We start from the raw sequence: 13,467 nt of genomic DNA on the forward strand, positions 1-13,467 counted from the left end.
CCTTTACTGCGCTGGAATTTTGTAAAGAGGGAATCAATGGTTTTGCCTGATGGAATTCTACGCAGGGGAGTGAATTGTGAATGGTTAGATTAGTTGCCATTTTATAATGTAAAAGTTGATCACGCTGTCAGTTACTCATACATCTTATGACTCTTCGGATGCTCTCCGTCACTGTTTCAGGTTTCCTGACTCTAACCGTTGCTGTCCAATCTCCCCATATCTATAACCTCCCCATATAGATTTGTACTTCAATTTAGTATAGTATATTTGTCATCCACAATGCGGGTCATCTTGACACAGGAGACAAAATTCAGACTGGATGACTGCTCCGTGGGATGCTTCTGTTTAGTCCACAGGTGTGACCCTGAAGTTGCTGTCGTCTGTCATTTTTGTTCTTTACCTTGCTCCCACTCTCATCTCACTGACCTCTGTATCTTTCAGTGTTCCAAAGATGCTCAACACAAGCTTGAGGAACAGCATCTGATTTTTCAATTAGCCACTTTCACAACCTTCTGGACTCAGGCCGAATTTGGTGAATTGAGTGTTAATGTCTGTCTCCATTCTGTTTCCTTACTCTTTGTTGCTTTTGATTTTCTGTTCTATTCTGTTGCCTTCAGACAGTTTTCTGTCTTTTGATAAATTATTTGCTGAAGCGTGGTTTCTGCTTTTGATGTCTCTGATTCTGATCTGAAATATTGATTGGGGGGAGAAAAGGCACACATTTTCTTTGAATTACTTTAAGACTTACTAAATCCTGTTGCTTCACTGCATGGATTTGTATTTTCTGTCTTGTCCGGTGCAAATGAGTTTAATTTTTATTTATTGCTCCTCAGCCTGGTTCAATCACTGTCTTGCTCATGATACACCAGCTGGATGAGCTTGATTTTTTCCACTGCCCACAGCTTATAGGACAGACTGGCAAAATGCTTCATGCAGCATAGGAAGTAATGACTAAAGAGCATATCAGCCTTTGACCTTCAGTGCTGCCTCAACTGCGTTAACAACAGCCTAAGAACTCATGCCTGTCCACATTTCAGTCAGGACCTCATGGAAAACTTTAAAATTGTGGATAGAGAGGAGGTAGAGGATGCTTAAAAAAAAAATCAAAAGGAGGGCGGAGAGAAAATATACCTGAATAGATAATCGTAACGTTATGGATGATTAATTCTGTTTTTTGCTGTGAAATGTGTATGATGAAAGTTTGTTCAATCTAGATGTTTTCTGCAACTTTTCCTATTGATGGAAATACAGTTGAAATCATTTGTGATCATCAGAATATGTATGTTGTACACAGTGGTCATGTATCTCCATTGTTTTTTGAGGGGCCTAGCATGGACTTCTGAGGGCTTGTCTGATGTCTTGGCAGTAAGCACGTCGAGCATTGTGTGTAAATATTCTGCCTTTCAGATTCTGGTAGTCGGTGAAGATGGCTCATTCCTGGTTAAATCTCCCAAGACTCACATCTGCGAGCAGTGCAGCGCTGCGTTCCGGACTAACTACCATCTGCAGAGGCACATCCTCATCCACACAGGTAGAATGCAAGAACCGTGGGTGTGTTCAGAGCTGTTTGTAAGCTAAAGACTGTGTACGCTTTTCAAAAGAAAATGCCACTACTGCTAAACCCTTATTACAGGTGCCAGAATACCTTTTTCCTGTTTAATAAGAGCTCTTTTCTTTAAAATTTGCCAAGTCATAAAATAATTTTCTTTTGATCATGCAATGAGCACATTTAAACTTTCTCCTCTCCTATTTTCTGCTCTCTTCCTCACAACAAAGGCCTGTAGTTTCTTGAGTCCCTCATCCATCTTGTGTCAACCAGTTATTGTCATCAAATAATTTTAGCATGGCCAAGCCCGATCTTTAGTGGACATTACAGCATACACATAATTGCTAGCAGGGGTCCTTTGATCATGATTGGAATTGGGGAAACCTGGCTAATGATGCCTTTACCCAGGGACACTAGAAGGAGTAGTCGTACTCCAACTGCTACCCTAGTTGAGATCAGTGAACACAACATGGGAGCCAAATCTACATGGTGTGCTTAGCATTCGAGCCATCAGTGAAACATTTTAATTGCACTCTTTAGAAAACATAAGTGAGTGTTGAGTATTGTAAATGTTCCAACATTTTTGAACTGAACTTCTTGGAAGTGGCTACATATCACATGATATCCCTTGTGTATGTTGTGCCCAGATACAGGTTTCTGTGAGCTGGGAAACTGGGCTTGCTCTTATACATGTACGATGAATATATATGGCTAGTTTGCAATACAATTGCAATACAATTTCACCCCGCTGCACTCAGTACACTGACTTTTACTCTCCGGTTCATAAACCATTTGGTTCCTTCCTAGGTGTAGGTGTTCTAAATTCAGACTTCAAAAGCACTTTCAAATACAGGAAGTAAACAGGTGACCGTGCCTTTTTTTTCTTCTTCCCTCTGAACATGCTGCCTCTTGTTTGAAGTTTGGTTCCACAGATGTCAGCTGCCCTCCAGTCCTCTGGTGTAAGTGTAGACAGTCTATATCAATGGACTGTTTGTTTTGGGTGCGAGGGGCGGGGGGGGTGGGGGGGGAGCGGGTGTGTATGGAATATCACAGCTCAGCCTGATGTTGCCCTCATTTGAAATCCATGGTCTTCAGTATATTGTTAATGTGCTGTGATGAGGAGAGGGACCTGTGGCAATACCCTTTTTCCATCCACTATCCCTAGCGACAGCTCTTGCAATCACTCCAACTAAGATCAGCTAACTTGGCACGTGATGTTTTGCTCTTGTTGGGCTGTGATGTGTTGAACAGCAAAATTGCCAATTGATCGTGCCAGAGGGGCTGACTGGCCTCTTCCCGATTTTGTTTCTCTAATCCATTGGTAGAATTGATCCTACATATTCAACTAGACTCTGAATCAATCTGTTCTTTTGAATACCATGTTAAATTTCAAAAAGCTGAATTCTGAACATTGTGTAACCTGTCTTTTGCTTCAAATTTGGAGCATAAGATTGTCAAAGGTTTTCTGCAACAACTTTTGCCATCACGATTTTATCTATTCGTATTTGATTCATTCCTTGCCACATATCTAAGCAGCATGTGATAAACCAGAGCTAATTGAGTTTCTTGTCCTGCAACCTGTCAAAAACAAGCCCCAAATTAAATGCAGTTATGAACAGGCAAAGCTCAGTGCACTAAGTGGTTCTGTCGTAACAAGGATTCACTAAGTTGGATTCACTTCAGACTGTTACTTCTTTCCAGTAACTTTGCCTTTTAGCTTCATAGAAGCAAAGTAGCGTGCAATTAATTCCTTGCATTGAGGTGTATTCTGTCTGATTTACATGTGTGCCAATTAGTTTTTTAAAAAGATGGAAATGGTAGGTATTTGCAGGATGGCAAACCAAAAGAAACAATAGATAGTTAATTTTAATGACCATACAGCAGCTTGTGTTTTATCATAAAATATGTGTAATTTCTCAGTAACACTGATTTAAACATGTGCATTCCGACCAAACTTAACACAGTACATGAGAATTAATAAAAATAAGATACCATTGAGTCTTGGACAGAAATGGAAAACCAGATGTTAATTTTGTTGAAGAGTGTTGCAAAGGGCAAAAGATGATTCTCATGAGGTATCATCATCAGAAGTGCTTTACCATCAACTTAGTTTTATAAAGTGCCTGTTAATCTGTTCCCCTCTAAAAGGTTGCCATATGATATTCACCAAACCATAGTTATACACCAACTGAAATATCAGTGATCTTTTTGATTGTTGGCTAGTTGTGAGCAATGCAGCACTTTAATGCACATTCTTACTTGTACCAAGGGCGTGATCACAATTAATTGCTTCATAAATGAAAGGTTGAAGTTGGGCTTTTGATGCAAGCAAGAATTCAGTGGAGAGAGGAAGCAGGTGCTGCATTTTATTTTTCATTTCCCAGCAGTAGCTGGTGAGTGTTCTCTTATCTTTAAGGTAGGAATCTGTAAATTGCTGTTACTTTCTTTTATTAAATCAGTAACAGATTAACTAATAAAACAAATAAGTTTCAACAGGCAGGGCAGAACAGATAGTTTGCCATAACTAAAGCATATGGAAATGTATCAAAAGTATTGTGATCTCTATCTACCCTATCTAGGAGGCAGGCAGTCACATCCATTATATCAAGTAGAACTTTAGAATTGAGCAATAATCAAGGCCAGAAGGCTGTGACTATGAGTCAGAACAGGTATGAACGTACACAACAAAAACAGAAGTTGCTGGAAAAGCTCAGCAGGTCTGGCAGCATCTGTGAAGAGAAATTAGAGTTAATGTTTCAGGTTCGGAGGTGGGGGGAGGTGTGGGAACGGAACCTGCAATTAACTGACCTAGAGGAGTTACTCTGGCTGGTCACCATGTAGCATAGGCAGAGGAGGCTGGAGCAGTAGATGTTCAGAGAGGTGAGTAGCCATGTAACTGGACCAGAGTGTTCAGACAGGTTTGGTAGGGGAGTAGAGCTTCCGTATGGGCCAGGGTCGGTGAGGGATCAGAGCCTGAATTTCAGCTGGGCTGGGGAGAAAGGAGAGCCCAAGTGTCAGCTGAACATTAGACCTAGTATTGATTAATCCTCTAAGGATTGGGCAGGTATCACAAACTTTGTACATCATGTGGCTTTATCTGTTACTGAGCAAGTTTATTGGAGTTTATAGCTACTCATAATATCGAAAGGCAAACTGGAGAACTTTATGTAAAGGTGAGACATTCAGAGTAGCTGAGGTCTTCAATTTTTTTTTAATGTAGAGAGGTACAGCGGTTGATGATCAGCAAATTGTATCCCTAGATGATGATCAGCATCTTGCATTCAATTTTTATAGAGGTTTTCAGGAACCTGTTTACATATTGCATTTTTTCACGTTACAAATAATTCCTGGAAAATTGTTTTAATGTTGCAACATTTTTACATAAGGTATGCATTTACCTTGGTGAATGCGTGAAAAGATAAATTATGGGAAATTTGTTTGTAATAAATTAACAAAATGTCTTTGTTATGCATTCTATTTGTTAGAACAAACTTGGAAGAGTGCACTTTCTGTAAAGTCCCACTATGCCACTGGTCACAAAGTAAATGCTTTACCCAGTTACCTATACATACTATTATGCTTATTCTAAACCTAATGTACATTTTTAAAAAAACTAGTTTACTTTTATAAGCAACAAAATTGTTGATTTATTTTTAAATAAGACTTGTTTGACAATGTGTAAAGCCTGATTAATGCGGAGCTTGAAATGGGAATGTATAAAGATTTACCCTTGTAAATAACCTAACACACACATGCATAAGCATCGATTATAGAAAAAAAAATCTTTCTCTGCAGAGATTGGGTTGGGGGTAAGTGGCGGGGGGGTGGAGGTGGTGATGACCAGTTAATAATTAGAAGCTAACATGGAAAATGCCTCAGAAAACTCCAGCTGGTCTGGCAGCATCTGTGGAGAGAAATCAGTTAATTAGTCAAGTCTGACTCATCAAAACTGGTTAATAATTGTTGCTGATTGGAGGAAAAGAGGATAAGATGTGAAACGTGGCTTTCAATCAGCATCCTAGTGTATGAACTCAGCTATCATTAAATACAAGCAGTTATGACTGGGAGTTTTGCAGACGCAATTCATCCAAGAAGCGTCTCTTGCTCTCGGGCGGTACTCCAAGCAATATCAAAAACTCTTGACCTCCCCAGACTCAGCCACTGGTGACTTCCAATAGATCCAGCAGCTCTCGTTTGAGGGTGGAGGGGAGAAAAGGCATCCTACTGTTCTTTCAACGTTTTGAAATTAAGGAAATGTCCCTTTTATTTTAGATTAAAGGTTTCTCCTCTGCATTTTAAATGAGCCTCTGTCCATAACTCTTTAAACATGGGTCCTCCAAAAAAACCTTCATAATACATGTCAATACTTAATAAAATATGTACACAATCTTGATATTTGTGCTGTCTTTAAAGAAGAAAGCCATAAAACAAAATCAACACAGATACCGAGGCAATATTACTACGTGACTGCATTACCTAATAAAGATATGACAATGAAACAGTAGCACTTGGGAAAGATAAATTATATTAAATCCTATAAGGAGCCATTGCAAAATTGAAGTCAATGGGAATCGGAGGAAACTGTCCCATGGCTGGAGTCAAACCTAGCACAGAGAACAATAGTTGTCTGCCTCAGGACTTTGTTGCTGGACTTCCCTAGGACAGTGGCCTCGGTCCGATCATCTTCAACTGCTTCATCGATAACCTTCCCTCCATCGTTAAGGCAGAAATGGAGATATTCTCCAATTATTGCAGTGTTTGGATCCATTCTGAACTCCGATACTGAAATAGCCTGTACCAATGAAGTAATACCTGGACAGTGCCCAGGCTTGAGCTGATAAAGAACAGATAATGTTCATGGCTACACAAGTGCCAAGCTGATAGGCTTCAGAACTGCAGCAGACAATCTAGAATAAAACACTTCAGTTGATCACACCATCTGCCACCATAAACATTCACTCCCTCCATCACCTATACACAATAGCAGCAGTCTATACCATGTCAAGATTACACTGTCAAAAGCTCCTTTGACAGTGAGTTCCAAACCTGTGACATCTTCTACCACCAAGAACAAGGGCAGCTGACATATAAGGAACATGCAGATGGTGATATCCTCCCCTGTTGTTTGGTCAAAGTCCTGGTGCATTTTGCCTGGCAGTATGAGATCTGCCTACACTCCGTGGACTGCAGTGGCTTATCACCATCTTCTCTTGTGCATTTAGAATAGGTAGTAAATGCTGGCATCACCAGTGACACTCACATCCTGTGAACAAATAAAAAAAAAACAAATCCTTGTGTCCTCTTGCTCAGGCTTATTACCAGTGAAGCTGACCTAGGTAATTGGGTTCTGTGTTCTTGCAGCATTTAAAATAGAAAAAGAATGGTTTTGTATGAAGGACTGTCTCTAGCTTCATTCAGGGGGACAATTGTTTGAATATTTGGATTATAGAGAGAGTTCTCCTGACACCATTTGAGTGGGATGTATTGGCACTGTACAGCAGGCAGTCTTGGAACCCAACCAGTGAATATAGTATGTGTAGGTTAGTCCCTGAAGTACCATTATGGACTTGATTCTGATTTTCCTAGTTAACTGTGTAAATTTGGAACAGAGAATGTAGCTTCATCTACTGCTGATTTTTTCCATAACTTCTGAAGTCCAGAAATATTGATACTTTTTATAAAGCTTCAGCTCAGATGGTTTCTTTTCAGTCTACAAATTAAACCTAGGGAATTAAATAACTCTCCACCAATCTTATTTGTCAATTAATTGATATTTGAAAGTTGTGTATTCTGCTTTTAGCTCATAATAGCCTGGCAAGCCATGACCCAGTTGGACATTTTGTTGTTGCTGCTATCAATTTGTCAGCAGCAATAGCATATAATTAGAACTATTGAATAATTTTGCACTTCCTTGAAAATTTGTTTCTGTACGTCTTTTCAGCAGCTGATAGCCTACAGAATACACCAAGCAATACAACTATGCTTTGATTGTTTTTCTCTTGAATATCCTCGTCCACCAGCCCCATAAAATATATTTGAGGGTATCCATGTTACCATGGACTTGGCTCAGACTACATACTCCAGGTGAACCACTGCCTTCACCAGTATCAGAACTGAATACTGGTTGGAACATGAAATACTGAGGTGTCTCCTGCAGTACTATTCTGGACTGCTCGGCAGCACCCATTACATCTCTTCCTGCTTGCCCTTAAGCTGCGGGGTGCTGACATCTATAAACATGCAGACTCTGTATCACTTAGCCCCACTGATCTGCTGCAGTAATTCTAGCTGCTGCTGCCCATGCTGAAACCCAGAGTACAAGCTGCTGCAGTTGACTGCACTTCCTGCACATGTGATTAAGTTCTCATATGACACAGGATGTTGATTGCCCAGGTCTGCGATAGCTCTTTTTATCCATGTCAAAATATGAACAAAAGCACAACCAAACTTGTGATAATACCTTCGACTAAGCGGAATGTTATGTGAGAGTTAACGTTTAAATCCACCCTCAGGGTGGTAGGAGTGGCTGTTGGCCTCCTATCAGGTGTTCTCACTGACATTGTAATCAAGACATGCTTTAGCTAACCTTAACTCTACGTTCCAGGAAAGAACATTATCAATCCCACATCTGTTCATATTTCATTTTTTTCTGATTTTATTCATTCAGTGGAAGACCATAAGGACATAGGGGCAGAAATTAGGCTATTTGGCTCATCAAGTCTGCTCCGCCTTTCAGTCATGGCTGATAGGTTTTTCAACCCTGCTTTCCCACTTTTTCCCCGTAACCTTTGATTCCCTTGGCAATCAAGAACTTATCTGCCTTTGTTTTAAATATACTCAATGACCTGGCCTCCACAGACTTCTGTGGCAATGAATTCCATAGATTCACCACTCGCTGACTGAAGAAGTTTCTCCTTATCTCTGTTCTGAAGGGCCTTCCCTTTACCCTTGTCTGTCCTGCCAGTACAAACATCTTTCCAATGTCCACTCTGTCCAGGCCATTCAGTATTCTGTAAGTTTCGCTCAGATCCCCCCTCATTCTTCTAAAAACTATTGAGTATAATCCCAGAGTCCTCAAACCTTCCTCATTTGTTAAGCTTTTCATTCCTGGGGTCATTCTCATGAATCACCTCTGAACCCGCACCAGGGCCAGTACCTTCTTCCTGAGGTATCAGACCTGAAATTGTTCACAATACTCTAAATGTAGTCTGACCAGAGCTTTATAAAGCCTGCAAAGCACATCCCTGCTTTTATATTCTAGTCCTTTCGAGATGAATGACAACATTGTATTTGCCTTCCTAACTAATGACTCAACCTGCAACTTACTGCCTTCCTAACTAATGACTCAACCTGCAAGTTACTGCCTTCCTAACTAATGACTCAACCTGTAAGTTTACCTGAAAAGAAATATGGACTAGGACTCACAAGTCCCTTTGCCATTCAGTTAGGTTCTGAGGTACCACATGTTGTTAGGGACAAATGGCAAGGGCAGGTGGCATACAAAGAGACTAAAGCAAAAAGTTGACAAAGCAACAGGTAGTAATTAATGAAAGGGAAAATGACTAGGCTGAATCAAAAAGGCAAGAAATTGACCAAAAGCAACAGAATGCAAGCAGAGTAAGTGCTGCAAGTAGGAGAGTGAGACGCTTGAGGAAGTATGCACCTATAACCCTCATGGTTACGAATGAGACCCCAGAATATGATATTGGCAGTAGATCAGAGGTATCTGAATATTATAGACAAAGAGTGGAAGGAAGAGCCACATCAACATCGACACTTATTGCAAAATGGCAGAAAATATAACAGTTGAGTTGAATTGCCAAAAAATTATTATTTTTTGGCTGAAGAAGGAAGGTGGCCAGCCCTCTCCTGAGTCACGGAACAGTTCTCTCAATCTCAGCCAATTCATAATCCACTTTTTCTTTTTTGATAAACTTAAATTTTGACTTTGTTTTTAAATGAATTGAGCACTGTGACCTGGTCTAAACGAGAGAATACTGCTGAGGTGGGCATAGCTGACACCTGATGCCTGTTTTTCTTTGTAATCAAACAGCTATCAAATGTGGTTGTGAATTTTTCAACAAATGTTGAAAATGCAAGTTGTGACACTTAAAATATAGAGTGATACTACAGCTGTTGCCCTTTGACGCTGATGTGAAATCTTCATAGAATTAAATTAAGGAAACAAATGTATTTGTAGGTTTTGATCCTGATGATTTTGAGAGTGACACCGAGGATGTAGAAAATGATTAGTGAAGTCATATGGTAAAAATTGTAAGTCTAATTCAATGAGTTAAGCCAAGCAAAGTAAAGGAAATGAGAGTCAATTTGCTGTGAAAATAAATATTTTTTTGTCAAGTATTTTTGAGTATAGTCATTTTGTGTGAATTTAGGCATTGTTTCATATTTGTGGTATTAAAATTATAATTTAAACTAATTGGGGGGGGAGGAGGTCATTAATTGAAGTTTTGAATGACATCAGTTGAATATTCAGTCCGTATTTCTAAGGGTAAATATCTCGGCTTATTACTTCGAAAAGCATTTCCTTTATCAGATTTTTGAAAGCTTGTTTTAAATTTTCATCCCTTTTATTTCACACATAGAACTGGAAGCCTGGCTTGTTAAATAGAAGTTACTAATTAGATAAAGACTCAACAGCTACTCACCGATCAACTGCTTTCTGTACTGCCAGTGTCGCTACTTCATTTTTCCTCAACTTAGTATTTAAAAATCTCTGCTTTTAATTTACTGAAAATGTCTGAACACTTTAACTAACAAGGGATGGTAAAACTAATTATAACTTTATCCTCCCGATTTGATTGAGCACTGATTGTAATTACAAATGCAGGTATCCCCCGTTTAAAGTGCACTTTTTCATAAGTTTGTAAATTAGGGAAGTTTACGAAAACTAAAACAGAAGCATAGCTGTGCCTGTGCTATTTTCGTTTGCTATCCTTCCCGCGTGCTGCCTCCCTCCCCTGTTCTCTGCTTATGTCTTCCGCAAACTTGGTGCATCCCATTTGTCACCTTGCTTGCTGTCCTCTCCTGAGCCACAGAACCGTTCTCTCACTATTAGTCAGTTCATAATCCACTTTATTTCTTCATCTAACTTAAATTTTGCCTTTGGTCTTAAGTGAATTGAGCGCCGTGACCAGGTTTAAATGAGAGAATACAGGAGAGATGGGCACAGCTGACAGATGATGTCTGTTTTTCTTTGTCATCAAAGCCTCCGCTGCAAATGGAAGAATAAAGTGAAGGCACTTCAACTTCTGGCTTTGCAGATTGTTGGCGGGACTGAGTTGGCACAGCCTGAATCTGCTGGGTAGTTGGCACATGTTAAAGACCCTGGGTTTTGTTGTTCAATTTCCCTCCACATTTCCCAAAGATTGCTGAGTTTTGCTTGATTCCAGCTTGCAAGAGCAAGGTGTGCCCTCCAGTACCTTTTCCAATCGTCCCTCTTATGTGAGTCTCAACACTGAATATTGACTGGGTATTCGACCCTGGAAAGTATCACAGTTGAACTTGATCCTGCATTCACCCATTCATATTTCCTTGAGTTGTAATTATGAATGGGAATCCTGGCTGATTATTCCAATGATTTCTCTTCCTTTTTCTATTATGGAATAGCAGCGGAGTTGGTTTCAGCACTGCAGATATCGCTGTGGGTGTGACCAGCATAAACATGGGCTTTTGGTACCTTTGGTTGCATAGCTCAATTTTACATGTGGTAGCATCAAACACTGACCCTTCATTAGTTTCTGAAAATTTGTTTTAACGCTACGTACACTGATGGTATTGCTTGTCATGCCTTACACTGGAAATCAAGTCTTGCTATTCCCAGAGTGGTCACAAAAGTTAAAGATTTTGTAAAAATATGCACACTTCCCTAATTTACCTGTCTTTTACACCTGGGTTGACAGAAAACTTAGACCAGGTTTTTGTACTGAAAAATGATGATTTATTACAAATAATTAGACTCTAGCTACAGGCAAGTAGTTCTGAACCATTGGCCTATAACTGTACTAGTTAAAACTCTAATCCATTTCCAAGGCGATGGCACAGTATTATCACTGGACTGTTAATTCGGAGGCCTGTGTAATGTTCTGGGAGCCTGCGTTTGAAATTTGAATTCAATAAAAATCTGAAATTAAGGGTTTTCTGATGACCATTGTTGGAAAAACCCATCTGGTTCACAAACGTTCTTGAGGGAAGAAAACTGCCATCCTTACCTTGTCTGGCCTACATGTGACACAGCAATGTGGTTGGCTCTTAACTACCTTCTGGGTAATTAGGGATGGGCAATAAATGCTAGCCAGTGATGCCCTCATCCCGTGAGTGAATAATAATATAAGCTCCTTACACGCACAGACACAGACAGAAAATAAAGCATAGGTGTTCTGGACAGAGGAAAGACTGGGAAAGCAGTTTAGTGGTCTCTACATAGGATCCTCTGAGATGGTGATTGTACCAATCAGAATGCTGCTTCTCAGTCTTGTTTCTCTGGATGTTTCCACTGGTTTGCCAAATATACAAGAGCTCCTTTCCCCATTTGAAAGGTCTCTGATATTAATTAAAAAGTCACAGTTTATAACAGCTGCTGGTGGAAGAAGAAACTGGTTTTCTTCAGGCTTAAAGCAGCTTGTTGGTGTGCTGAAGCCCTTTGTCATTGATAACTGGTCACTATTTCACAGACCAACCAGTTAATAGTTGCCAACCGAAGATCCATTTGTACACAGTCCTTTGGTTCCAGCTCGCCTGCAAACTACACTTCAGCTACTGCTGGAACAAGTAGCTGTGTCAACAGTGTTTACGATGAATGTCCAGTTACTTGTTTTCAAAATGTGCAGCAATCCTTGGTTTGAAAACAGTTCTTTTCTCATTTCAATCCAAAATTAAAAGTGCAGAAAAATTAAAAGATGTTATCTTTACATGCTTAAATACTGCAGCATTATCAACAACTTTCAAATGTATGACATTATCAAACCAAAGCACTACTGTCGAGTCATCTATCGGCACCAGCACCTTATCGTGCCTCTGGCTTCGTATGAGTGTCTTGAACAGCAAATCAGGAATTTGACTTGTGTTATCAATGATACAGAACCAGCTGATGAGAGAATTTTTGACCGCTAGATATCAGCGATTAATCCTACTTTTGGTGCCACCCGTTGTTTACATCTGACCTATTTTAGAATAATTTGAACAGCCTTTCAATCAACATCTTCCACAGCTGGGAGGAGATGTTTGTGAATGCTGTTAATATTGCATGTAGTGATTGTAAAGACCAGTTTTACCAGAGCAACAAAAAGGGATATTGTCTCTCTATTTGCTTATATTTTTTAAAAGAAGACGGTTGAGCTAAGTTCAGCTCAGGAGCTTCATGGTAAGAAAGTATCTCGGGTCGCTTGCAGGACACCTCTGAAACAAATCCAACATTCACAATTCTTAGCCAAGTATCTTAGACTGCTAGGTCGAGAAGAATAATTTTGGGCATTTACATCCTGAGTGAGCTGAGGAGAAATTTGGATTTTGTTTTGCTTTTAGGTGAAAAGCCATATCAGTGCAGCCAATGTAGCATGCGATTTATCCAGAAGTACCTACTGCAGAGACATGAGAAGATACACACTGGTAAGTGAAATACCAGAGCTTGTGTTGGTGACACGAGATAAACGCAGTCTGTGAAACTCCTTAAAGAGACATTATCCCTTTTGTTGACCTAACAACGACGAAAGCATGTGTTAAAAAGCATTCCAAACTGAACGCAGTATTTGTGTTACCTGCTCCTTGTTCATGAAAACGAGGTGCAAGGCAAAGTAGTGTATCTCGGTTGGCCAATCTACAGCAGGGTGACATCTTAAATAAGGTTTCGGTCGTTCTGTCTTCAGATCTCGGTTCTTGCAAAATATCAGTTCAGTTGAAATTCT

At 39.9% G+C, this 13,467-nt stretch overlaps 1 protein-coding gene across 4 annotated transcripts in view; it reads left to right on the forward strand.

Annotated features, from left to right (window-relative positions):
- Positions 1-13,467, forward strand: part of LOC122543369 (zinc finger protein 148-like) — a 73,930-nt gene that overhangs the window by 42,909 nt on the left and 17,554 nt on the right. For 2 of the 4 annotated variants that reach the window (XM_043682013.1, XM_043682012.1), the window contains 2 exons: positions 1,408-1,531; positions 13,088-13,171. The exons of 1 other annotated variant lie outside the window; for it this stretch is intronic. In XM_043682013.1, coding sequence (XP_043537948.1) covers positions 1,408-1,531; positions 13,088-13,171 — 208 coding nt within the window. The remainder of the gene's footprint in view (positions 1-1,407; positions 1,532-13,087; positions 13,172-13,467) is intronic. One more of the 4 variants, XM_043682014.1, reaches the window with a different exon arrangement.

The sequence above is a fragment of the Chiloscyllium plagiosum genome, chromosome 43, assembly GCF_004010195.1.
Source record: "Chiloscyllium plagiosum isolate BGI_BamShark_2017 chromosome 43, ASM401019v2, whole genome shotgun sequence".
Classification (NCBI taxonomy): domain Eukaryota; kingdom Metazoa; phylum Chordata; class Chondrichthyes; order Orectolobiformes; family Hemiscylliidae; genus Chiloscyllium; species Chiloscyllium plagiosum.